Below are 27921 nucleotides of genomic sequence, written 5' to 3' on the forward strand. Positions count from 1 at the left end.
CCTCCGTTCATGGGATTCTCCAGGCAAGAATACTGGAGTGGGTTGCCATTTCCTTCTCCATCCTTTTAGCTATAAACTCACAAAATCTTTACAGCTCTCACATGTAAGAGCTATAATTATCCCCATTTTCAAAAGTGAGGAAATGGTCACAGAGAAGTTTAGACACTTGCCTGAGGCTGAACAGCTATAAATGGAATTATGCATGCTTTAACCTCCAGCATTCTCAACATGGGGTGATCTCCACCTTCGTGGGAGCATTTGGCAATGTCTGGAGACATGTCTGCTTGTCGTGACTTGGGGTGGGGGGGTGTGTACTACTTGCATCCAGAGGATACAGGCTAAGAATGCTATTAAACATCCTATAATGCATGGGGCAGTCCCCACAACACTGAATTTTTTGGCCTCAGATACCATTAGTACCAAGGGTGAGATTCCTGCTCCACTCTGCTCCCGAGGTTGGGGAGTTACGTGAGAATTTAGCACCCAGTGCTCTGAGAAAGGCAGATGGTATGAAGTGGTTGCTGTTATTATTTCTTTTGTCTCAGTGGCCTGGGGTCTCCCTTGGTTGTCCAGGGACCTGAGTTACCCTGGCTCAGAGCCGTCCCAAGGGTGGTAGAGAAGCTAGGCTCCAAAGTCAGTCAGAGCATTATATCCGGCATTCAACAAAGATTTACTGAGCATCTGCTACATGCCCAGTCCTGTCCCAGGCAGCAGAGACACGTGAAGGTGTCCCTGCCTGTGAGAACTGTCGGGGGTGGGGGTGGAGAGACAACAGACAACACACGAGCTCATAGATAATAATACAATACATCGTCACACATACCATGAAGCAAAGACCTGTGTTCCATGAAAGAGAGTAAGAGGGAAACCCCTCATGGGCTGAGGGGGGCCAGGGAGAGAACGGCATTGAAGCTGAGACTGAGAGGTGGAAGGAAGAGCCCTGCAGGTGCAGGAACAGCTGTGCAAAGGCCAGAAGGAGGGCACTGAAAGCCAGGCAGTGAGGGGAGGCCAGCGGGGCAAGAAGAGAATAGAGGATGGGACCTTGAAGGGGTGAGTAGGTAGAAGCCACCACAAGGAATTTGGTCCTTCTGTCAAACAAAGAGCTTTTGAAGGATTCTAGTCAGAGCACTGACTGCCTTCACAGAGCAACCAGCTTGAGGTCCAGACACAGCCTGGTGTGGAAGACGCTGTGTGAGGTCCAAACCAGAGCCTGCTTCACCAGTTGGAAACCATCATACAAAGGTGAGATCTGTCACAATTACGCAACCTTACATAAAATGCACGCTCCCTGCCCCAACCCCCAGGCTGGTTATGAAACATAATGACTGGAGCAATCTGCATGCTATACAAGATCATTGCTAAGACACACTCCTTATTACACATGGAATGGCATCAGTCACTGGAAACACCTGTTTTGAGTCATGAGGATGTCCCCTGCCAAGAGTAAAAACTTTCCCACCGGCCCCTCATTTCTTTTCTGCTGCTTTTGGATACCTTGACTTGTGACACTTTCACTCCCTCTGGAATCCCCATTTTGCCTTCCTCAAATTCTAAGCATCCTTTGTCTCCACTGACTCCCGCCCCACCAGCACCCATGGTGAATGGCCGTGGCTGCCGGTGGTGTCTGGGGCCACATGTCTCAACCTCCGATCCTCACATCTACCCATTCACAAGACACGTGCAAATCTTCAGTAGGGTCTATTGACAAGGACTAGAGCTTAAGTCTTTGAAGGAATCCAATTGTCCTTGCTCAATCAGGATGGTGTTTCCCAAGGTGGATGGAGCTCAAGATATTAAAAGGAGTTATGTGAATAAAGGGTTCCATGGACAATAAATTCAAGACATACTGTTCCAACATAGTTAAGCAGCTTTGTTCCAGCCTTCCAGGACTTTTTAGGACATTTAATATGCTAACGTGTATTATAAATCTCCAAGAAGGAGGGATATATACATATCCTTTTTTTCAGGAGCATCTTATACACTACTGTTTGGAAGTACAAGGCACAGGAAATGTCACGGTAGCCACTTAATGGCAGAAAGAAGGACACCTCAAAGTGTTCAGTGTGGGTCAGGCCAGTGTCTGCCTTTCTTTCCAGGCTCCAGGCTTCTGGAAGAGAGAGTCTCAAACTTCCACTTCCCAACACTGGAGCCCAGCAGAAGGAGAAGCAGAGGGTTTCTGCTCTACCTGGGTCACCAGTGCTCCAGCCCCTCATGTTATCAGGAATGCCTGGGGTTGGCTGAGAGTCATCTGAGGCTAAGCTGGCCCAGAAGGACATGTTGGCATGGGCATTGTTTAATCGACTTAAAAGAATAAAAAGGTTTTTAAAAAAAAAAAAGAATAAAAAGGTTTTTAGCACTTTGTCTAATTACTAAGCAAGTACATACTTTTATTTTAAAAAGAAAATTCAAACAATACCCAAGGGTATACAATAAAGCCTGGAAGTTCTCTTTTTCCTCCTCACAGCCCCTGACCTGCTGGTTTCTTACTGAGTCTGGTGTGCCTGGTTTGGTGGGGGAGAATGCTGGTCTGGGGTGAGAGTGAGTGGGACCAGACCGCAGCTTTGCCACAGGCGAGCTGTGCCTCTTTGAACACGAGCCTCAGTTTGCTCAGCTGCAAAACGGAGGGACCACGGTAAGAGCCTGGGGGAGTGTGTGATGAGGTGAAACAGAAAGCAGTCAGTGAAGCCCTGCACTTAACCTGATTCAGCTAAACTTGACTCAAGATTTTACTTCCAGAATCCAGGCACTTTGTTAAAGAAGTTCAAGTGCTAATTACAGAAAGGGGTCAAACTCTTCATCTGTTCATATGATTTTTTTTTATGTCTTTAAGGGCAGTGTCTATATACAGAAACCATTATTCAGAGGTTCCTTTATTTTTCAAATTAATATTAAAATTATCAAAGTTAAAAAATGCAAAAACATTAATTTACTCTCTGATCCTATAGGTTAGGTTATTTTTGATGCTGAGAATGAACACCTTTCCCAGGACCCTGGCAGGGTGATTACTGCCTTAGACAATGTCATGCTTTTAAGTTCGACATATACAGGTTTTTTATTCCATCGATAAGTCCAGCTAAGATTGCCAGGTAAAATACATGTTGCCTAATTAAATTTGAATTATCTAAAATTCAAATTGACCTAGTGCTCTGTATTTTTATTTGCTAAGTCTGGCAACTCTACATCCAACAAACTTAAATAATTACCTCTAAGGGGTTACAGACCCATTTACAAACATTTTAAACTTCTTTTATAATTTATTTCCTTGTAAAGTTCTTCAGTTATCTGAATTAATTTAAAAAAGCCACCCTTTTTAATACTAAATAATTCTAATACATTCAACTTATAAAACACTGTTAACGCAGAATTCTTATAAATGTTCCAGAACTGTACAGAAACTAAGGAAGGTTTCAAACAAGGGTTACAAATCTAAATACATTCCCTCAATTGCACATTTTATGTTGTAGTTACAAGACTGCCAGTTTAATAGATTAAAATCTTTCATATGTTACAAGGTCATAAAATACCACATATGTAGAAATTCCCTCTTGAAAGACACAAAAAACTGTACCCACTGAATTCTCAACCATTCTCTGGTCGGAAGATACCCACTCACCAGGGAGGACAATCACCACCAGCTTTTCACCAGAGATTCAACCAGGCTTAAGGTCTGGACTGTGGCCAAGGGGGAGATTAACATCCCCACCAGTTCAGGAAGTCATTATTTCCTTCCATGTATTCAACACTCTGGGATTATCTCCTTAGAACGCCTGGGTGTGCTTGGCTAGTGATTTAGCCAGGATGCTGACTGGATGCATGCTGGTGATACTTGCATGCTCTTCCCTGTGGCTATGACCACACACCCATCACATCAAGAGGGAGTGGTCTGGAGATCCCAGCACTGCCTTCAACTTATTCTCATTACTTCCTCTCTTCACAGAAGACTTTTCCATGACAAGGTCTGCAAATCCTACCTGGGTTTATAAATTGACTGGATTTTGTACTTTTTTTTGCTTTTCAGATCTTCTCATCTTCCTGCCCAAATCTCTAAAAGTCATTTTGTTGTTGTTGTTTAGTCGCTAAGTCGGGTCCAACTCTTCGCGACCACATGGATTGTAGCCCACCAGACTCCTCTGTCCGTGGATTTTCCCAGGCAAGATTACTGGAGTGGGTTGCCATTTCCTTCTCCAGGGGATCTTTCTGACCAAGGGATCCAACCCACATCTCTTGCACGGCAGGCAGATTCTTTACTGGTGGGAAGACACCAGGGAAGCCCCAAGAGCCATTTTACTTGGACTGAAATCCTACAGTTCTTGCAAAACCTTCCTTTCACAGGGACACACAACTCTCACAAACATTAAATAATATCAGATTGAATCATGGATCTCCCCAAAGGCTTAACTCTTTGTCCTTTCAGTCCAAAGACTGACTCTCCCAGCAGATCTGCAACTGCTTTTCTGGCAATACACTGCTAGTATTTGGTGTGTTAAATTGTATATAGCAAAACTTGCCTTAAAATTTATGTTTTTCAAACCAGACTTGACTTTAATTACGCCCATCAGAGTTGTTGGCGAGCTGGAACTGGGTGTGTCCAGGGACAGCTAACTGCCAAATCCCAGTGATGGCAGAAAACCTGGCGGAATTCCCCACTGTCCCCTGCCTCCTTGTCCTCCCACCCACACACAGAAGGCTCCACACCCCAGGTGCCCTCTGGGGTGGACCATTTCCAAGTTCATCAGTTTCCAGGAGAAGGCATATGGTACACAATCACAGCAGAAATGACCAGATGTCAGGGCTGGCTTCCGGCTGGGTTACGAGTGACTTTACAGAGCCTGATGCCTAGATTAAGCGGACCCGTTTCCTCATCCGAGTGACAAAAACAGGGGATCCTAAAAACTAGCTCATTTCCTTCATTCCCTTGGGGAATGAAACTCTTGATCTTCAGTTCCTCAGAGAAGTGAAAGCAGCAACAAGGAATCCAGTAATTCCTGTTATCAGCAAGCTTTACAAGTCAGCGGAGTCTGAGCAGGTGGCCCAGAGCCCGCTCTCCAGACACTGCTACCCTCTTTCTGAGCCCTGAAGTCAGAGGAGCCACGATGCCTCCGCCACCGGCCTGCCTGCTGCTTCTCCTCCTCCTCTCCACCCACAGCGCCCTGGCCCTCAAGATCTGCTCCTTCAATGTGAGGTCCTTTGGGGAATCCAAGAAGGCAAACTGTAATGCCATGGATGTTATTGTGAAGGTAAGTACATTTTCCTGTTAGAAGGACTGCTGGATACCCCTCACGCTTTCTCTAAAGCTTTCAGACTTTTAAGAGACTCAAGAGGAGTTTAACTGAAGTTAGCCCCTAGGGTGAAGGAAGCTTGTGCACTCTCTCCCACCCCCTCCACTCCTCTCCCTTTCTTTTTCCTTCTCTCCCCCTCTAGCCATCAACCTTTTTCCAACGCCCAAGTCTAATCTTTCTCCCCACTTAGCTAAGACTTCCCTTGGGTAATATGATCAATGTCTTGAGACTCTGTTCACATTCTTCTGGTATCAGTTGATTCTCTTTATCCTATGCTGCTGCTGCGGCTAAGTCACTTCAGTCGTGTCCGACTCTATGCGACCCCATAGACGGTAGCCCAGCAGGCTACCCCGTCCCTGGGATTCTCCAGGCAAGAACACTGAGGTGGGTTGCCATTTCCTTCTCCAATGCATGAAAGTGAAAAGTGAAAATGAAGTCGTTCAGTTGTGTCTGACTCTCAGTGACCCCATGGACTGCAGCCCACCAGGCGCCTCCGTCCATGGGATTTTCCAGGCAAGAGTACTGGAGTGGGGTGCCATTGCCTTCTCCACTTTATCCTAGAAGTTAATTTATTTTTGATGCTGGGGCTGAAACCCTTCCCAAGACTCTGGGTTTTATTACCTTAGAAAACCCCAGAGACACCACATTCTGGTGGGAGCACCAGGGGCCCCGGGTTTACCTCTCACCTGGCAGCCAGATGCAGCCAGCTCCTTCTCCCCTGAGCCCCTGTGCCTTTCAGTAAGATGGTCTCACACAACCTGACCAGCACTGCAGGGTCACTGTGAAAATGTCACGAGTCCGTGGTAAGAGCTAACACTTACAGAGCCTTTGCTAAGCCCACTCTGTGCCAGTCACTGTATTAGGCATTTTATATTAGGACAATTTATTTAACTTAAGTAAGCCATGATCACATCTGTCATGTCTTCATAAACACTATCACCTCCTCACCCACAATTTCTTCCCTATCAGTTTTTTGTGTGTGTGTGTGAAATAACATCTTAATTTTTTTAAATTAGAGGAGTGTAATTTTTAAAATTATAAACATATTTTATAAATTAATTTTATTAGACTAAAAATAGTCAATATGGACTATTTTGAAAATACAGAAACATATAAAGAAGTATCCTATCACTTGAAGGTAACAGTTGTTGGCATTTGGGTAACTTTGTTGTGGATGTTTTTCTATACAAAAATAATACATAAACATGCATCTATTTTGCAGCATGGAGATATCCTATTCTGCTTTTATATAAGAAGTATTTCATATGTTGTTAATATTCTTTTAAAACACAACTTTTAATGCCTTATGCTGTGTTTCCAACATGTTTCATTCAACGCTTCCCTGTCTGGGGATGTTTAGGATATTTTCAGTTTTTCTGTTGCAATACATCTTTGCCTTTGATCTGCATAAGTAATAATAAGGGCTTCCTAGGTGGCTCAGTAAAGAATCCATCTGCTAAGAAGCAAATGTGGGTCCGATTCCTGGGTCAGGAAGATCCCCAAGAGAAGGAAATGGCAACTCACTCTAGTATTCTTGCCTGGGAAATCCCATACAGTAATAATAATAATAATAATATTTTGTTGTTTGCCTCCTATATGGCTGGCCCTGTTCTAAGTATTCATTTGTCCTCCAACAATCCTGTGAGGGAATGACTATTATTATGCCAATTTACAGATAAGGAAACTGAGATGCAGAGTAGTAGCAGAAACCTTTTTACAGTGGAAGACATTCCTCAAAGTGAGAAAACTAGATCAAAGTAATAATGCATGTCTCTGGTGGCTCAGATGGTAAAGAATCTGCCCACAGTACAGGAGACACGGGTTAGATTCCTAGGTTGGGAGGATCTCCTGGAGATGGGATCTTCTACACACTCCAGTATTCTTGCCTGGAAAATTTCATGGACAGAAGAGCCTAGAGGGCTACAGTCCATGGGGTCTCAGAGTAACTGAGTGACTAACATTTTCTTTCACTTTTCACAAACATATTCTAAAGTGCTTTCCAGAAAGATCTGACAGTGATTAAGTGACTAAATCAGGAGGCTGGTTGGGAGAGCAGCATTCAGCTCTCCTTGGTGAACCCTACGTCTGATGCCATGATATGCAAGCCTGTTGATGGAAGGATGCAGACTCTGACATAGTCTTACTCCTCTGTCACTACACTGGTGTATCTTCAGCCCCTGGCAATTCTTAATGGCACCAGGCCAGTGTCAGGGGCCCTCTCTGCTCTGCCTTTTTTAGAGAGGAAACTAGAATATATATGTGCTCTGGAAACAGGACCAGTGGCATAATCCCCCTGCTCCGTGTTTCTGGAAGTGATGTGAGAAGACAAAATGAACACTGAGGGTGCTGTGTCCTTGACCACCAGATTCCAGCCCACTAGAACTTCATACAAAGAAAGGTCCCAGAGGCCTCCAGTGGGTGTTGGCACCCTGGTCCTCAGCTTACTGCTCATTCTGAAAGAGACCCTCCTGTATTCTTTACCCACTCAGTTCTTCTTTTTTTAGCCACTCCCTATGGCAGGCATTTGGGATCTTAGTTCCCTGACAAGGGGTCGAACCTGTGACCCCTGCAGAGGAAGCGCAGAGTTCTAACCACTGGACCACCAGGAAAGTCCCCACAATGAATTATTTCTTGCCTCTCAGGACTTGTTCAAAAGTCTCCTCCATGGAACCTTCCCTGATCCTCTGGGCAGATGTAATTCCTCAACACTCTCATAGGCCTGACTTTTATTAGCACAACTGTCTTTGGTCTCTCACTGTAGCTAGTTCTTTCCATTTGTCTTTCTCACTGATAAGGAGTCTTTGAGGGAGGGATTGTATTTTAATAGTGTAGCATGGTGGGCTTTGCAGTCATGTGAACCTGATTTCACATCCTACTCTACCAGCTATACTGGCTTCAGGACTTCAGTCACTCAAGTCACTCTGAGGGTGGTTCCTCCTATGCTTAATGAGTTCAAAATCATAGCTGTCTCAGAGCTGGTGAGGCTCTCAGTAGGCTCACGATAAATGTTACCTCTTACAATTATTATAATTGTACTTCTTTATTTCTGCAGTATCCAGCCTGGTATTCTTTACTTACTAAGGCCTTAATAGATATATTTATTATTATTATTCTAATTATTCAAACAAAGCCAACTTGCGGGACTTACAGGGGTCATGTGCTTTTGGTCTGGATTCTGGTTTCCTAGGTTCACATCCTGGCTCAGCCACTTTCTAGCTGGGTGATTCTGGATAGTATCTCAGCTTTCCCAGAAAGAACCTCAGGCTCTTTGTCTTTACAATGTACACCATAATAGTACTTAGCTCAGGGAGTCCATCATTTATTTCAGAGAAGAAGATAGTTAATTTAACAAAGCACCTAATCTGACACTTAAAACACAGTAAGTGCCCCCCAAATAATAAAACAATCAATCAATCTAATAAAAAAAATGGGCACTCTATATAGATATTTCTCTAAAGAAGACTTACAGATGGTCAATGGACACGTGAAAATATGCCCAATGTTGCTAATTATTAGAGAAATGCAAATCAAAACTACAGTCACTCTAGTCAGAATGGCCATCATTAAAAGGTCAACAAATAGCAAATGCTAGAAAGGATGTGGAGAAAAGGGAACCTTCTGACATTGTTGGTGGCTCAGATGGTAAAGAATCTGCCTGCAGTTCAGGAGACCTGGGTTTGATCCCAGGGTTCTATCTCCTGGAGAAGAGAATGGCAACCCACTCCAGTATTCTTGCCTAGAGAATTTCATGGATAGAGGAACCTGGTGGGCTGCAGCCCACGGGGTCGCAAAGAGTGGCACACGACTGAGCGACTAAAACTTTCACTTTCATATGTATAACTGACTCACTGCTATACAGCAGAAATCAACACCACATTGTAAATCAACTATGATGAAAAAAAAAATAAGAGTAAGTGCCCAATAAAAGGTTTCATTATTTGTAGTAAATGGCCTCACACCCCCAGGGAATTCTCTCTCTGCAGGTCATCAAACGCTGTGATATCATACTCCTGATGGAAATCAAGGACAGCAACAACAGGATCTGTCCCACGCTGATGGAGAAGCTAAATGGGTAAAGATGGGGCCCCTGGACCCTCTGCCGGCTTAAAGCCAGGTGCAAGGACATCTGAAAATCCCCTGGGAACTGAAACTAGTGTGAGGACCTGCACTGGCCCAGACCACCAGGTCACATGGCCAACACTGCCCAGGCTCTCAATTTTACTAACTGTGGTCCTGAGAATTTTCAGCCAGATAGGTTTTTTTTTTGTTTTTTTTGTTTTTTTTTTATTAGTTGGAGGCTAATTACTTCACAACATTTCAGTGGGTTTTGTCATACATTGATATGAATCAGCCATAGAGTTACACGTATTCCCCATCCCGATCCCCCCTCCCACCTCCCTCTCCACCCGATTCCTCTGGGTCTTCCCAGTGCACCAGGCCCGAGCACTTGTCTCATGCATCCCACCTGGGCTGGTGAGCTGTTTCACCATAGATAGTATACATGCTGTTCTTTTGAAATATCCCACCCTCACATTCTCCCACAGAGTTCAAAAGTCTGTTCTGTATTTCTGTGTCTCTTTTTCTGTTTTGCGTATAGGGTTATCGTTACCATCTTTCTAAATTCCATATATATGTGTTAGTATGCTGTAATGTTCTTTATCTTTCTGGCTTACTTCACTCTGTATAAGGGGCTCCAGTTTCATCCATCTCATTAGGACTGGTTCAAATGAATTCTTTTTAACCAGCCAGCTAGTTTTAATATGATAAAACAAAAGAGGGAAACAGGTGAGGAGTCAGGACTGACAGAAATGAAACAGACTAGAAGCTGAGCTGAAGTACTGTTACAAAGACAAGACTGAGTGCAAATATGAAAACATGATATGTCCACAGGCTGGAATATTACACAGCGATTAAAAGTCACGGTTACTACAGAGTAGGTTAGAGCTAAATATTCCAGCATGGAAAGATGGCTACAATACATGGCAAAAAGCAAGTTCAGAACTGTACGTAGAAGAGCCCATTTTAGTAATCACACTACGTCATACATGAATAAGGGTGTGGTTGAGTTTGCATGGGCATAAAAGAAAGACAGGAAGGATGTGCTCAACTGTTAAGAGTGGCTTCTTCTGGGGCGTGGTGGGTATGACTGGAGGACCACTTGGAAGCGGGGTGTGAAGAAAGGGGAAACATTTGCTTTTTATTTTATATACCTCTGTCAGTTCAGTTCAGTTCAGTCGCTCAGTTGTGTCTGGCTCTTTGCAACCCCGTGGACATATACCCAATGGATATAAACCTCTGTATGATTTGATTATTTTACAAAAAGTCTGAATTTGATTATTTGATTTGAATTTTTGAGTATTTTACAAAAAGTCTGAAGGCTGAGAGAAACAGCCTTCGATGCTCTCCTTCACAGAGAGATGCCCTTGGGCTGATGCCAACCACCCCTCTCTGGGCCTCAGTTTCTCATCTGAGAGTCCAGACCTAGAGCAGAGCATCTCCTTTTTAGCCTCCCAGGTCTGCTCTTGACAGTGACAGAGGGACTGAAGCCCAGGCGCTCGGCATCTCCACTCAGCTCAGGCCACTTGGGCTTGGATTCTGGCTTGGCTATGACCTTGGACAAGTTACTGAACCTCACTGTACCTCATTTTCCCCATCTATAAACAAAGCTAATAACAGAACTCATCTTCCTGGGATGTGGTGATAATTAAATCAAATCATGCACATAAATGGTGAAGCTGTGCCTGGTATGGAGCAGTAGCAACTAAGTGCTGGGATGTTCATCACTAGTAAAAGTCAGGGGATGTATGTAATGGCAAGTGATGATCCAGAGGGCCACAGGAAACAGCTACTGATATACCGTAACCATCACAAAGGCCAGGCATCCTGTTAACCGGTCTATGTGCTATCTCACTCACTCCTCACAACAAGCCTGTAGAGCGGTTCTACCACTGCTTCTCTTATAGCTGAGGGACCGAGACACAGACAGCAGGGATCTGCCCAAGGTGACCCAGCCAGTAAATGGCCAAACCTACCTTTGTACCTGGGTGGTGTCCGACTCCAAAGCAAGTGCTCTAGTCTGAGTCCCCTCAGCCTTCCTTGGAGTGGCCCGAGCCAGTTTTCAGAAGTATGGGCGACTGAGGGGACAGGGGGTTACAGGGGGTTACAGGCACCACCTGCAGCTGGTCTGGACTAAGCCCTTCCACCCTCAGTTCTCCCCACCCTCCCTTGACTGTGCTGTGGACTCCAAGCAGAGCCAGGCCTGTTTGTCTTCTAATTCTCTGTAAGCCAGGAAGGGCCTTCGTCACTTCATAGCTGAGTCATTGCAAGCAGTTTGCCAACCCAGGACTTGGCAGGCTAGATTTAGAACAGAGCCAGTCTTTCCAAATTGGAAGCCCAGTGGAATCCACTGTCTGCACTCCTGGGGCCCCCATAGCCAGATCTGCCTTACAATATTCATTTCCAGGAATTTCTGTAGGCTCTAAGTTGGCCCCTAAAAGCCCCCATTGGGTTTCTCCCAATGGAACCTGAGAATGTGCCACAGCTTAGACATACCCCAGATCTTCTAGTGGGAAGATGAAGTAGACTCTGCCCAGGGCGGAGTTATCAGCAGGTTTGGCACACACATGTGACAGTCAAGTCTTCCTGATAAGGGTGAGGCAGAGGATCAATGGGACTTTATGACTGTATCTTCAGCCCTCAGGACAGAAACAATAGCTATTTGGAATCAAGTTTCAGGACTTGTAAGAAAAATGCCTGGGGGTTTTCAGAGCAGAAAAGAAATGTCCAACAAAAATCTTAGTAGGTCAGCCATAAAAAGGAACGCATTTGAGTCAGTTCTAATGAGGTGGATGAACCTAGAACCTATTATACAGAGTGAAATGAGTCTGAAAGAGAAAGATAAATACTGTATTCTAACACATATATATGGAATCTAGAAAAATGGTACTGAAGAATTTACTTACAGGGCAACAATGGAGAAACAGACATAGAGAACAGACTTTCCGACAAGGGGAGGGGAGGAGATGGGGAGGGGAGGAGAGGGGGAGGTGTATGGAAAGAGAAAAAAGGAAACTTAGATTATCATATGTAAAATACATAGCCAACAGGAATTAGCTGTGTGGCTCAGGAAACTCAAACAGGGGCTCTATATCAACCTAGAGGGGTGGGATGGGGAGAAAGACAGGAGGGAGCTTCAAAAGGGAGGGGATATATGTCTACCTATGGCTGATTCATGGTGAGGTTTGACAGAAAACAGCAAAATTCTATAAAGCAATTATTCTTCAATAAAAAATAAATTAATTAAAAAAAATCTTAGTAGGAATCCTGCATATGATAACCTGGTGAAGTTTATTCTACCAGGAAGTATGAGGTACAGTTCAGCCACGGGCCAGAACAACCTTCGAGGCTGACTGTGGCCTGAATCTTCTATGCTCTCAGTGATGTCCCACAGGTATAGGACAAAGCAGGTGGGTTTGGGGGTGAGTAAGATCTCAATCCAAATCCTAGCTCTGTACTTGCAAACTATAAAAATGGAGTAACAGTAGTACTCCCCTTATCAGGACAAGAAATAATGGCAGATGTCACATTCCCAGTCAGTGGTGGCCTTTCTTATGAGACTCAAAAGTTATAATGAACAGAAGCCCTTCTACATGATGCCATTGGACATACAGAGGCTGACTGGAGGGAGGGGAACCTAGGCAGAGAGAAATGTTTGTTCTTTAAGACACAATGTAAAATCTTTTTGTTTTCCAGACATTCAAGAAGAAACATAACATACAACTATGTGATTAGCTCTCGCCTTGGAAGAAACACATACAAAGAACAGTATGCCTTTCTCTATAAGTAAGTACAAATTATGCTTCCTGGAACATGGTTTACTTATCAATATGATCGTGAATGGAATAAAAATCTTTTCCTCAAAACCAAATTTAGATGTCAAACCAGTTCTCAATATTGATCAAATTACTGAACTGTTAAAATTGGGGCTGATGGAAAGGATAATATTAACTCTTCAAAACTAGTTTGTTGGATGACTCAGTGACCTGGTCAGGAAAGTCAAGAGTTCTTTATCTCTCATGGTCAAGTCCTGGCAAGGGATGGAAACATGAATTGCCCAGCATGGCTGCTCTGGGACATCACATTCTCATTTTCTTCCTACTAATTATTTCTGCTGAGTCTGACCTTTAAGTTTTGAGCTCCCCAGATATTCAGTTCCCCAAGGGCTCTGGCCCTTGAGAAGACTGACTGAGCCTTGTCCTCAGGTAAAAGATCCCTTCCGGCACTCGACTCTGCAGGGGAGGCCAATAAAGCTGTGGGGACATTCATCTCTGCTTCTTGAAAGAAGTAAGAAGAGAGCCAACTCATCTGGGAGGACTGTCTTTTTTTCTTTTTTCTTCCAGAGAAAAGCTAGTGTCTGTAAAACAAAGCTACCTCTACCATGACTATCAGGCTGGAGACGCAGATGTATTTTCCAGGGAACCCTTTGTGGTCTGGTTCCAGTCACCCTACACCGGTGAGACCCACAGGCCCCTCTCACCCCTCACTTCCCCAGCGAGCCCATGAATGGGCAGCAGCCCTGAGTTGTGAGCTGTGATCTCAGGGTTTATGCAGCATCTTTAAGGAGGCATTTCGCTTGAGATGACCATTAGGGGCTCCTGACACTTGAATGCGGAGGACACAGTATAGTTTGATGACACCAGGCTGGCTGCTTAGAATGCCACAGCTCAAGACTTCCTCGTCCTAGAAGCCACTTTCTGGAATCAATAAAACCTTACTCTTACATGATAAGAGTAATCTTAGGAGCATTCAGGCTGATGGCAATTATTTAGAAAAATCCCCCAGTCCCAATGAAGGACAGCTGCTCCTTCATTTGAAAAATCTGAACACTGGTCAACAAAGATGATCTCCCAACCTAGAGCCACACTGCCCCTTCAGTAACCACAGAGCAATCTCCCCCACAGACTGGGGGTGTCGAGGAAATCGAAAAGATTGCACTCTGATCTCTGACAACAATAGTACTTGTATTAGTCACAAACAATCATTTATCCGCGATGAACGCCAGATTCCTGGCATCTTTGCAACACCCAACAAGATAGCAATTACGACTGTCTCTGCTTTACAGAGGAAATTGAGGTTCAAATAGATGGAGTCACACACCCAAGATCATCCAGCAGTTATTGAAGTGGACAAGCCAGGGCTGTAACACAAACTGCCATCTCAGGAGCCCATGCTTTTAACTACCATGCAATACTTAACAGAAAGTCAAGAATTACTTTGATTTGTAGACTGGAACTATAGAGAATCAGATCTTTTTTCCAATACCCACTACATGGGTACTGGACAAGACAGAAAAGGTCCCTGTCCTTGTGAAGTTATGGTGCAGCAGGGGTGACAGATAATAACTAGTCAGAGCTGTATGTATGGACACCTATATTTATATCACACAAATATTAACATCTTGAACTATGAAGTTAACTATTTCTGCACAGGGTTAATAGCTCAGAACAGAGTATTTCGAGAAAACAAACATGGAAGAACAGCAGGAGATTTTCAGTAGGAAACAAACAAACAAACAAAAAACTGAGAAGGAGGTGGGGGCTACTGAGGAACCAGAAATGCCTTTCAGAGAGGACATTCAATAATCATTTTTTCACGCACATGATTCACATTTAGCTGACCTGGCAGTGTTAGGAGAGGCCCTTCCCACCAAACGATTCTTTCTTCTTCTTTCTTCAGCCTTTGTGAACTGCTGAACAGACCTGTTTGTCTGGAGCTTCCACCCTTCCCTACTACCCTTGCCCCACAACACCCACCCCTGCTGGGATGGCACCACAGCTCTGCCATGTTTGGAGTTTTCTCTCCATCTGAACAAGGAAATGTCTTTATGTCCCCTCTGTTTGGGATTAAAGAGGAAGGAATTCGCCATTCATCTATCTTTTCTTCCTTCATTTATTCTCTCAATCATTCATTCATGAGTTCAATAAACAAACACTTCTGAGCACCTCCAATGTGCCAGGCATGGTGCCAGGTTCTGGAGCCAAGATGGTGAACAAGAAGATAAGACTGCCCTCAGAGAGCTTAGGTTCCAGTGGGCTAAACTAAGAAGCCAAGCAGGTAATTTCAGGGCATGAAGGCAGTAAGCAGGGTTTACTGAATAGCGGGGTAAGGGGCCACCTTAGATAGGGCAATTGGGGGACGCCCCCCCAGACAATGTCTCTGACCAGAGAAGTCAGTCACAGATTGCTGGTGGAAAGGCATTCTGGCGGGAGGGCAGAGTGAGCACACACGCTCAGAAGCAGGAGAGGAGCTGGGATGTTCATGGGACCAAAAAGAGGCTGGGGAGTGGGGAGGAGGAGGGAGGGGCAGAGTGAGAGACAGGCTACTGAACCAGGACAGGTCTTGGAGACAGGCTGCCGGTCTGATGGGCTTCCCACTGCGGGACTTGAGCAGTGATTACCTAATAGACCCCAGCTCCTGAGAAGAGAGGGGACTCAGGTACAGACCAAGGGAGAGCCTGAGGAGATGTTCAGAAAGACACCTGCTGTTAGCAGGCGGGCGAGACACCCACCTCGTCTCACTCAGGCTCCCTCAGTCCCTCCTGCTGGGGAGGCCACAAAGGACCACTCTGCTTTTTACATAAAATTGTTCAGGCTTTTTTTCCCCCCTTCTAATTACAAAAGGAGTATAAACTAAAAACCTTTTTTTTCTATTTAGAAAAAGTTTTTTTTTCCCTTAGTACAAAGTCAAACAGGCTTAATGTTTTTTAAAAAAATAGAAAATACAAGGCATTTTTTTAAAAATGAGAAAATAAAAACACCCACAATGCCAGTGAGGAACACTGTCTACCAGCTTTCTCTTACTCAGGAAGGGCAACTGGGAGAAAAGAGGCTTTTGTGTGCTGAAAATGGCAGTCTAATGACCATAAGGTTATTTAAATCTCAACCACTGGACCTTCTGGAAATGGGGGGGTCATAGATGACACAGTCCGTGACTTTTGGGGGGACAGCCTGTTTCCCTGAAGCAGTGTTCATGGAATCTTGACAGAGGAAATGTGTGACCTCTGCTTCTTTCCTGTTCCTCAGCTGTCAAGGACTTCGTGATTGTCCCCCTGCACACCACCCCTGAGACATCCGTTAAAGAGATTGATGAGCTGGCTGATGTCTACACAGATGTGAAACGTCGCTGGAATGCAGAGGTGATGACCCTCTATGTCTGCTGAATTCCCATCTAGCAGGGGCAGAATCTGGTTCCTGAGAGGGGATGAGCAATTCTGAGGGAGGGTGAGGAGGCAGGGTCTGTGCAGATGACCACCACTCGACAGCTTCATTTTAGGCCTTTTCTCAGCCCCAAATATCTTTCTGCTAAATGTACCTGGGTACGCTCCCTGTGGGTCTTGGGAAATTCATACTCTGCTCCACTAATAATGGCTGCCAACATTCACTGAGCAAATGAATAGCTGGGACCAGGCACTAAGGCTGGACATGGATAAGTTTACTTAATCCTCCCAACAGCCGGATGAGGTAACAACTTTGATCATTCCAACTTCACAACTGAGAACAGTGAGACCAAGAGATGTCAGAAGTCTTTCAGTTACAAGTGACAGAATCCCAAAATGGCTCATGAAAAGAAAAAGCAATTCATTGGTTCAAGGTAGAGCTGGACAAGGCAATCAGGACTTGTCTTATCTCTCTCCACTCTCTATCTCTTAGCCTCCCGTTCCCCTAGGCGGGCTCCATTTTCAGCCTGTCTCCACCCATATGATGGCAAGATAGTCACCAACAGTTTCTAAAGCAACTGACAAATTTTCTGTCCCACAATGGAACAAATACACTGGGATGGAGCCTCATTGACTACATCTGGATCACATGTTCATCCCTGAACCAATAACTGATCAGGTGGTTGAGATGCTCTAATTGGTTAAGTCTGTGTCAGTTCCACCCCAACCTCATGGACCAAGGTAGAGGAAGATGGTTTCTCAAAGAAAGTAGCGGTGCTTTCACAGAAGGGGAATAACAATACATCCACCATCCCTCTTGGCCTCAATTATTTCCTCATTGGAAAAACAGAGCTGCCACCCTCTCCCAGAGGCTGTGAGGTGTATGAAAGTGTGTGGCACATATGGAAATGATCCAGAGGGCTCTTCCTCATTCTTCTTTCTCCTTTTAAGATGTGACTCCAATGACACAATCCCTCCACCTCAGCTCTGCTGCTCAAAGTACAAAATCAGTCAAGTAAAGTGTGGACACAGAGCTGGGGCATGGTGCATGCAAGGGGTGTATTTCACTGCTGATTTGTAAAAGGCTCACTCACTTGTTCCTAACAAGAAACACTCACTTGTTCCTAAATTATAAATTCCATTCACTCATTTGGCAAGAATTTATTGAGCATCTGTTAAATGCCAGGTACTGGGGAGGCCTCAGTGGTACAAAAGTGACCTAGAAGGGAAACTCTTGTGCTGAGCAAGGGAGGGGCTTTCAGGAAGGTTGATTTGGATTCAGTCCTTAACTTCACCACCTGAACTTCCAAGTCGAGTAGCCTACAGAAGGTCACTATATCCTCTACTCTTTCCACAGGGGACAAAGGTCCCTTCTCCCTCTTAGTGCTTATTGTGAGATTTAAAATAAACTTTATAAAACACTTAATGTTTGGCCTGGAACACAGCAAGTGCTCAGTAAATCATGCCTACATAAATAGAAGCTGCCTGACACTCCAGTTAAGGATGATATCCTGTCCTCAACTGCACCCACCAGTCTCAGGGAAAACCATGATACCCAAGGTCAAAGAAAAATGTTTTTGAAGAAAATTCTGAGGTCAGCAACAGCACCAAACAATAGCACTAACAAGGAAATCTGTTTCCTCTCCTAAGAATACTAAAATCCTGTCTCAAAAGTCATACAGGGTAAATAACTTCCAAGATAGAAGACTCTAATGGTAGCATTAGGGCAGAGGTGGACAGCTCATTCTATCAGCCCCTCCCTGTAAGCCTCTTCTCACTTCCTCAATAGGCAAAATTCCCACTGAAGAGTTAAGTTCCCAGCTTCAAAACAAGAGAGGAAAGAGCAGGGCCAAATACACCACCTGAGTTCATTTTTCCTTTCTTGGAAACAAAAGGCATGGATTCATTCATATGTTTGTACCCACAGAGAAAAAAGATGTGAGGAATAACTGAGCTGTGTTCTTTCATCTTTAATCTGTAGTCCAAACTGGAGTGACTCGGGGATTAAGAATAGGAGGGAGCAGCTACAACAAATATCCTTCTTCCCATTAAGAACATCCTTCCTTGTCATACTTACCTGTCCAATACTTATCAGAACTGTGACTTGGTTTTAAACTGTGGCCTCTTCTTTTAAAAACAAAAAGAAATTAAGACCCTATATTAGTCTGCTTGGGCTGCCATAACAAAGTCCCAAAGACTGAATGGCTTAAACAGCAAAAATGTCTATCCTCACAGTTCTGGAGGCTGGATGTTCAAGACCAGACTGGCAGCAGGGTTTGGCTTTCTCCTTGGTCTTCCCTCTGTGTCTATGTCTTAATCTCTTTTTATGAGGACACAAGTCATATCAGAGTAGGCCTGCCCTATATGTAACCTCATTTTATCTGTATTAACTCTTTAAAGGTCATTTGCAAATACAGTCTGAGATACGGGGGGTTAGAACATATGAATCTGGGGGGACACCCTTAGTTGATAAACTGAACTCACCATTTACTGGGTGTGCAAGGTGGAGTCACTGCTACCAGTTCTGCATGAAAGTGTTAGACAACAATGCCTACAGGAGACAGTTACAAATCCTGTCTTTCAGAATTTCATTTTCATGGGTGACTTCAATGCTGGCTGCAGTTACGTCCCCAAGAAGGCCTGGAAGAACATCCGTCTGAGGATGGACCCTAAGTTCGTTTGGCTGATCGGGGACCAAGAGGACACCACGGTCAAGAAGAGCACAAACTGTGCCTATGACAGGTAGGAGGCATCTGCCAGACCACCATGAGCCCACACAGTACTTGGTGCGCGTTGGGAAAGGCTGCTCCTCCTGGGCAGATGAAGCTCCTGGCTTGGAGAGCCAAGTTGCTTAGACTTTAGGCCCCCTCCACTGGTACTCTGTGAAGCATGCAAACTGAATGGCCATATATGGTGACCTTGCACACATAGCTTAGCAGTGGCAAGAGCGGGCTTTGATGTTGGATGGGCCTGGATTCAAATTCTGTCTCTACCACTTAGTAAGTCTGGGACCAAGAGAGACAAGCTCTTTGTGTATTTGTTTCCTTACTAGTAAAACAGATTGTATTAAACATGAGGTTTAAACAGGGTAACATGTATAAATCTTCTAACACAGTATCTGGAATCTGGTTAAGTGCTCAATATATTCACTGGCTGTTGAGTACTACACATCACAAAGACATACTGCAATTTATTCACTCAATTCTCTGTCACTGGGCACTAGGTCATTACCAAGGGTTTGCTATTAAAAGCACAGCTGTAATGAACCTCATATATATATATATATAAATGCATTTTGTATTTATGATTTCCTCAGGATAAAAAGTCTAAAAATGAGATGAGTTACTGCAAGAAAATTTGTACTTCTAATGCTTTTCCATACATTGGGGGTGGGGAGGGGTGGATGGGCTGCACTGTGCAGCTTGCAGGATCTTAGTTCCCTGACCAGGGATTGAACCTGGGCCACGGCAGTAAAAGTGCTGAATCCTAACCACTGGACTACCAGGGAATTCCTGTGCTGTCCTGTGTTTAGTTGCTTAGTTGTGTTCGACTCTTTGCTTCCCCATGGACTGTAGCTGCCAGGTTCCTCTGTCGATGGGATTCTCCAGGCAAGAATACTGGAGTGGGTTGCCAAGCCCTCCTCCAGGGGATCTTCCAGACCCAGGGATTGAACCCAGGTCTTCCACATTGCAGGTAGATCTGCAATCCTTTACCGTTCTAAATGCAAATATATACATCTAAATAATAGCATTCTCTAGTATTTATAAACTCTCCTTGGAGATTTTCAATCAGCTTTCAACTTTGCTCTTTAAGTCAGGAAGCGAGAAGGGACCTGAAGTGTGAGAACATTCATGACGGGCCCATCCACAGCAGAAACCACGGGTGGGGAAGCCCGGAGGAGCTCTGGTTCTCCAAGTGGTTGCTATTTCCTGCGCTCAACAAGCCACAAGGAAGCATGAGATGGCCAAGAGGACAGTTCTCACTTCTCTAGGTTTAAGTTCTGACTTTCATTTTCATCCCATGACCTCCTTTGTTCCTCTAAGAGTTTAGAGGGCCAGTGTGCCTTCTGCAGACTGTATCATTCCAGCTTCCCTAAATGGAGACAGCCCCGGCCCCCGACCCTGGGAAAAGCAGAACCAAGGTGGGGAGTTACAGGAGACTGAGCTGCCTGGGAACTGCCCCCTCCACCCTTATTATGAGGGGCTACCTCAAAACTGGTTGAAAAGGGTCGCTTGCTCCCTCGCCCACTTGCATATGCCAGCTGTGTGGCCTTGGCAGGTTAAGTCCCTTCTGCGGTCCCATTTCTCTTCCCTGGCAGAGGAAAGGGAGGTGACTGAAAGCAATGCTGCAGAAAAACAGTGCATCCCAGGAAAAGGTAGATTAGATGGGGTGGAGGAACAGGTCAAAAAAGATGTTTACTAAAGGACTCCCAGATGTTTTTTAAAAAATTGTATTTTTTTAACATTTATTTTCATTTATTTATTTATTTGGCTGCCCCGGATCTTAGCTGCAATACACAGGATCTTCAATCTTCACTGTAGCATGTGGGATTTTATTTTTTTTTTCATTTGCGGCATGCACACTCTTAGTTGCGGCACGTGGGGTCTAGTTCTCTGACCAGGGATCAAACCCAGGCCCCCTGCATTGGGATCATGAAGTCTTAGCCAGTGCACCACAAGGGAAGTCCCAAAAGGCCCTTCAGTTTTAAGCACGTGTATGCCGAAGGATGACAGGACTACATGATTTTTTAAACATTACTTTCTTGTTTCGGTGCTCTGAATTTCTGTGTTTTCTGTAACAGTATGTATCTCTTATGGTTTGTAAGAAGGGTTTGCATGTAAGGGAGGAGATGAAACGGCCTCAGGGGCAGTCTCTGTTCTGTGTGCTGCATGCTGGTGGACACACCAAGATGCTCGGAGCCGCTGGGCACTGGAGCAGCCTCAGGAAGCTTAGTGGGGGCCGCTGACTTGCCCACACACAAAACCAACACAGGTCCAAAACAGGGGAGCCCTAACTACGTTGTTCTTCACGTTCTGGGTCGGAAAGGATGGCTTCAAGAAATCTCCACCTGAATGCCAAGAGTTTACTTACGAAGACGAGGTCAAAATTAGCCAGGTGGTGTTGGGAGCCAACAAAGGAAACCAGGTCAGCTGGCTGGACTCAGGGAAGGCTCAGTGCACAGTCACGGGAGGGCAGTCCGACCCAGACTGTCACTCTTCAGCCAGCTGGTTGGGCCATGAAGACCCTAACCACGCCATCACATGTGAGATATATCGGACTCCATGTAACCCACTTTCCTATTCTCTATCAGCACTGCAAAGCGACAGTACTATAGTTTTCTTTCCCTGTGTTAGTCTTTAAATCTATTCCATTATGACTGAAATAAAATTAATTTCAAGAGAAAACTTCACAAAACTGAAGGCAAGGAAACAGCATTACTTGTCATCAATCAAAAAATAATTATAAAAGCAAGCCCAATGAAAACCAAAAGATGTTAAATTATGCCTTCATTCTCTTGTTGGCAGAACACTCTGTCGGACGAAACAGGAGCGTAGGGAAATATTAAATATAAGCCAGGACCTTTTTCTATAATTGAATCAGGAAAAGTGAAAATAACTGCAAAGGAAACATCTTTCAGTACTCCAGGCATTGCTATGTGCTGAGATGTCTACATCTCTTCACTGCCAGGGCTCCCTGCTCGAACAGGGGACACTGTCCTGGTACCCACAGGTCACAGCAGGGATGACCCTGTTTTTCAACCACGGGTGCTGTGGTGAGGGTCTTTGTCAGGGAGGGGGAAATGCCCCCTTCAACCCCACTTGAGTTCTTGTGGCTGGACTGACAATAAAGTTGGCACAATACTGATTAATAGGAGAAAAAGAAACAAATCTTAGTTTGGACCCACAGAGGTCTTATAGAAATGGGACCTAAGAAGTGGTCAAGTTGTAGAAATATCTCTTTTAACCCACCTCCTGCTGCTGCTGCAGCTAAGTCGCTTCAGTCGTGTCCGACTCTGTGCGACCCCATAGACGGCAGCCCACCAGGCTCCCCCGTCCCTGGGATTCTCCAGGCAAGAACACTGGAGTGGGTTGCCATTTTCTTCTCCAATGCATGAAAGTGAAAAGTGAAAGTGAAGTCACTCAGTCGTGTCTGACTCTTTGTGACCCCATGGACTGCAGCCTACCAGGCTCCTCCGTCCATGGGATTTTCCAGGCAAGAGTACTGGAGTGGGGTGCCATTGCCTTCTCTGTAACCCACCTCCTAGAGTAATGAAATTAAAAAAAAAAAATAAGCAAATGGAATCTAATTAAACCTAAAAGCTTTTGCACAGCAAAGGAAACCATAAACAAAACAAAGGAAACAAAACCTAAAACAAAACGAGACAACCTTCAGGATGGGAGAAAATATTTGCAAACAAAGTGACTGACAAGGGATTAATCTGCAAAATATACAAACAGCTCATGTAGCTCTATGTCAAAAAAAACAAATAAAAAAATGGGCAGAAGATCTAGATAGACATTTCTCCAAAGAAGACATACAGATGGCCAAAAAGCACATGAAAGGATGCTCAACATCACTAATTATCAAAGGAATGCAAGCCAAAACTACAATAAAGTATCACTTCACGAGGGTCAAAATGCCCATGATCAAGAAGTCTACAAATATGTTGGAGAGCGTATTGAGAAAAGGGAACTCTCCTCCACTGTTGGTGGGAATGTAAATTGGTACAACCACTATGGAGAACAGTATGGATGCTCCCTAAAAAACTACAGATAGAACTACCATATGATCCAACAATTCCATTCGTGGGCATATAGCCAGAGAAAACCATAATCCTAAAGGATACACGCACTCCAATATTCATTGCAGCATTGTTTACAATAGCCAAGTCATGGAAGCAACCTAAATGTCCATCGTCAGAGGAATGCATAAAGAAGATCTGCCATATATATATATACACACAGTGGAATATTACTCAGCCATACGCTGTGAAATAATGCCATTTGCAGCAACATGGGTGGACCTAAAGATTATCATATTAAGTGAAGTAAACCAAAGACAAATATCATATGATATCACTCATATGTGGAATCTAAGTAAAAAAAATAAAGATACAAATGAACTTATTCACAAAATAGAAAGACTTACAGATCTCTAAAACAAACTTATTGTTACCAAAGGGGAAACGTGGGAGACAGGGATAGATCAAGTGCTTGGAATGAACACACACACTACTATAAGACAGATAACCAATGAGGAACTACTGCATAGTACAGGGAACTCTACTCAGTATTGTGTGATAACCTATATGAGACAAGAATCTAAAAAGGAATGAATATATGTATAACTGAATCACTTTGCTATATACCTGAAATTAACACAACACTGTAAATCAAATACACTCCAATAAAACTAAATTTTTTTTTACAGTGGTCAAAACAGAAGGCTTTCATAATTTTTAGACAAAGAACAACAAGGAATTGACAGGACAGAAAACTCAGGTTTGTGTGCTCAATTAGTGAAGAATTTAAACAGAGTTTTGGCTTGGGGGTAGTCAATTAAAGAAGTAACAAAGTTTGTTTACACAGAAGTGTTGGCCTGAATTCCCTATTTCTGGAGATAAGGGTGCCTGTCCTTCCTTCTACCTCCAGATGCAGGGAGTGTACCTTTCACAGGGGAGATTTATTTCCTGCTTTCAAGGAGACAGAAAGGAGTGTTCCTCCTGCATTAGCTGTTTCTTAAGTAATTTTAATTCAAAATAATCATATGCTATTGGCCTATTTGGGGGGTGGCCTGCTCTGAGCTTCAGCACAAGCTAAAACCAGGACTGGACTTTCGAATTCCATGTGAAAGGGCCAAGCAGTTCAGTCATTCCAGAGGTCAAGCAAGAAGCCTGGTTTGATCTCAGAAAACAACAGTGTGGATTAATGTGATTCTTTTCCCTCTCCTTTTCCAGGATCGTGCTTAGAGGAGAAGAGATTGTCAACTCTGTTGTTCCTCAATCAAACCACATCTTTGACTTCCAGAAAGCTTACAGGTTGTCTGAAAAGAAGGTACACCTTTCTGTGCCACTGTCCTGGGCAGACGGGCTGGTGTCACCCAGTGATGGTTTAGCTCACCAATGGAGACCTGACTCTGGGCCACTGGACCTTGAGTCTCAAAGCCTATGATTCCATGACTTGAAGACCTGCCTCAATTTCTGATTGAACTGGTCCAGGGATGATGCTCCTAGTGTGTGTTCCTTTGGGTGACTCGGGGAATTTCATTCTCAGCCTCCCTCAGCTTGAACTCATTTGTCACTAAAATCAAAGTGTCTCCTAATTTCCAAATCTATCTTCCTTTTCTCTTTACAGGCCCTGGATGTCAGTGACCACTTTCCGGTTGAATTTAAACTTCAGTTTTTGAGGGCCTTCACCAACAGGAAAACATCTGTCTCTTCAAAGAAGAAAAAAAAGGCCAGTCATGCGTAGATACAAGGGTGCCATTTTATTAACTATTTCTTCCCTCTAAATAAAGCAGCTCCAACAGGTATGAACTGTTCCCTGCACTCAGGAAACAAGACTGGCCCAAATGCTTCCCTTTTTCAACCTGCATCTACTTCATCTTAAGCCAAACTGGGAAGAGTGTCTTTTATTCTCCCTCTTCAGCTCAAACCTCCCCTGAACGTCTAGAAAGGAAACTGGGGGCTTCACATCCTGACCCCACCAGGTGTCACTGCTCAAACGGCCAAGAAGCCATACGAAGAGGAACATCGGCTTTGTCTTGACCATCCTGTTCCACAGGAAACAACCCTAAAGGCCGAAACACCAAGGCCTCAACAGTACCGCATGATTTGGGCAATGAACTGCTTTAGGACCTGGCCCTCCTGTGTGAGGTCAGGCCACCATCACATCTTGCAGGGATGCAGGGTGAGGCCATTCCCACTGATCTCCCTGCCTCCAGTCTTCCAACTCAGCTAGCCCAGCGATCACCAGTATCATCCTTTGAAATTCCAATCTGATCACAGCCCAGCCCCATCCCCACCCCATTTTTAAATCCTTCAGGAGCTCCTGTCACCACATGGAGAGCGCCCAGGGTGTCTGGATGCCCAGGAAGGTCTCTATTCCCTGGTTTATCATGTCAGCCTTACCTTTGCCCACCATGGACTGTAGCCCAGCAGAACTGCCCCTTCCCTGCATGCCCCAAGCTCTCCCTCCTTCTGGGCTCAGCAACCCCCATATACCATACTCCTACTAGAACATAGACCTCATTGTATGTTCACCAAGGCCACTATTTGGGCTCTGTGGGGGCCTGGTGGGACAAAGGCCCAGCAGGCTGAGAGGGACTGGAGGATCCTGTTTTCTTTCCGCAGCTGGAGACTTGCAGAGGAGTCCAGCAGCAAGGTACCATTTTACCAATATCCATGGTGACCATTTTGGTTTTGCTTTGTCTTCCCTTATATTGTTTCTTTGAGTAGTACACGCGCAGGAGTAAATCTGTAAGCAGTACCAAGAAGGGACACTGTGCCCAGCCCTCCATCTCTGGTTTCCTGTCTCAGAAGGGGCCGCTCTTACCAGCTGACGCATTCTACCTGAGAGACTCTGCATAAATAAGCACCGTGTGTAATCTTGAGAAATAGAGCCTGGCATACTATATGCGCAGTCCCACTTTTTGCTGATTTTCCTAATGATATTGAAGGCGATGTGACTTTTGATATAAGAATGAGAGACTGTAAGCCAGATATTTGAGATTTGGTTACAAATGGCTGAGAGAATAAAATCGAAAGTGCCCTGCTTTAAACATGCCCTGATTTCTCCAAACATCCAATGAACCTCAGAGGTCCTGCTTCAACCGGTGGTGGCAAGGCTACAAAGCTTCTGTGAGGCCTTATGAGCAGTGTTCACAGTCCCAGGAAAACTTCCAACTTCCAAGGTGCAAAATGGTCAAGCAAGCAATTAAAAAATGAGCTCATTGCTGAGCAAAGGGTCATCCCTTTGTCCCAAAGGCCAGCAACGTGGCTGGGAAGAGAGTCCTGTGCCGAATGGGGCAGGCAGGGGAAGTGAGCAAGACACTACCTGAGTCTGTCCATGTCTCTGACTTGGTCTTGCCAGCCAGCAGCCTCTTTGGCGGTAAGACATCTCTGTGTCCCTGCAATGGAGCAACTTACTGGGGACACGGGCATCTGCCAGCTCCCATTCTGGGCAAACTCTGCCAAGCAAGAGGGGACGAAGTGCAGCTTCTTCTCACTGGCTGCAACTGCACAAGTCCCAGACCTCCTCCCATTGTTCTGGCTCATTTGGCCTGGCAGGGACAAGGAGCTCCTGTGACTTTTGGGGGAGTGGGGTATACCCTGGTCCTATGTACTCATCCAGCTTTGGCTTTGTCCAGAGGGTTTGAAATCATAGGGAACCAGTTACCACGCCGATTCCCCAGGGTCCAGGACCCTCAGAGTCTGTCTCACTAGGTCTGGGTTGGGGCCGTGGAACCTGAATTTTTAATAAGCTCCTAGGTAATATGAGGGCTTCCCTGGTGGCTCAGCTGGTAAAGAATCTGCCTGAAATGTGGGAGACCTGGGTTTGATTCCTTGGTTGGGAAGACCCCCTGGAGAAGGGAACAGTGACCCACTCCAGTATTCTAGCCTGAAGAATTCCATGGGCTGTATAGTCCATGGGGTCACAAAGAGGCGGACACGACTGAGTGACTTTCACTTTGAGAATGGCCTAGGTGATATGAGGACCAGATTTTTATTTCATTATTTATTGGGGACCAAATTTTTCACCCACACTCCTATACCCATCTAGATGAGAAGAGTTGTAGCACGATGTACACCACTTACTAACTGGGGGACCTTGAGCAGCTCACCAGCCTTCAGTTTCCTTATGTATAAACTGGAGTTAAAAAAGAATCAACCAAAAAAAAAAAAGAATCAACCTCCTGGAGGAAGTTTAAATAAGATAATGCACTTAAAACACTATGTGTCCGACCACATCAAAAGCCCTCAACAAATGGAGGGGGTATTTTTATTAATAAGACTTGTTTCATCAAACGGTAAGCCAGTCAAGCTTTTGGGTATACGTACCCAGTTATTTAAGGCTCTCAGTTATTTAGAATGAATTTCTGCCATACAAGGAATCAGGCCAAGTTTCCAATTCTTTTTCATTCACCACAGCAAGTATTTTGGCATATTTGAGTCTTGAGAAATGGAGATGTCCCTACTTCCAATCCTTGTTATCTTCTCATCCTCATCCACACTCCTTTTTTACCTCAAACAAACATGCCCTTCATCCTGTGCCTGTGGGTTGGAGGGGGCAGGGAGGGGGATGCAGAAGGGAGCTTCTCCAGTTCAGCCACCCTGGCTCCCACCTCTGCCTCGGGTTGCACAAGGCAAGTGTAAAGGACAGATGCAAAACCAGGGGGAAAAAGAATGACAAACTGGAGGTCACATCT

The 27921-nt window shown here is 44.7% G+C and overlaps 2 protein-coding genes and 1 non-coding gene across 5 annotated transcripts in view; 1 reads left to right on the plus strand and 2 right to left on the minus strand.

The window, feature by feature from the left end:
• The window catches only part of ABHD6 (abhydrolase domain containing 6, acylglycerol lipase), a 74339-nt gene extending 62890 nt beyond the window's left edge, over nucleotides 1–11449 (minus strand). The window contains exon 1 of one of the 2 annotated variants that reach the window (XM_043885308.1): nucleotides 11312–11449. The gene's annotated coding sequence lies outside the window, so the exon portion shown is untranslated. Of the gene's footprint in view, nucleotides 1–3613; nucleotides 3753–11311 lie in introns of those variants that run through there. The other variant, XM_043885309.1, reaches the window with a different exon arrangement.
• Nucleotides 4745–26274, plus strand: DNASE1L3 (deoxyribonuclease 1 like 3). Of its 2 annotated transcripts, none has more exons than XM_043885310.1 (8): nucleotides 4745–5237; nucleotides 9263–9351; nucleotides 13032–13121; nucleotides 13679–13791; nucleotides 16361–16473; nucleotides 19079–19236; nucleotides 24452–24548; nucleotides 24849–26274. In XM_043885310.1, the coding sequence occupies exons 1-8, from the start codon at nucleotides 5094–5096 to the stop codon at nucleotides 24963–24965; spliced, it is 921 nt and encodes a 306-aa protein (XP_043741245.1). In that variant the 5' UTR covers nucleotides 4745–5093; the 3' UTR covers nucleotides 24966–26274. The 2 variants fall into 2 exon arrangements, with proteins under 2 accessions (XP_043741245.1, XP_043741246.1); XM_043885311.1 differs by having other exon boundaries at nucleotides 4747–5237; nucleotides 24452–24532.
• TRNAK-UUU lies at nucleotides 19931–20002 on the minus strand. The gene has a single exon. It is a non-coding gene; the product is annotated as a tRNA-Lys (tRNA).
• Nucleotides 26275–27921: the final 1647 nt, after the last annotated feature.

The sequence above is a fragment of the Cervus elaphus genome, chromosome 24 (genome assembly GCF_910594005.1).
Source record: "Cervus elaphus chromosome 24, mCerEla1.1, whole genome shotgun sequence".
NCBI classification, from domain to species: domain Eukaryota; kingdom Metazoa; phylum Chordata; class Mammalia; order Artiodactyla; family Cervidae; genus Cervus; species Cervus elaphus.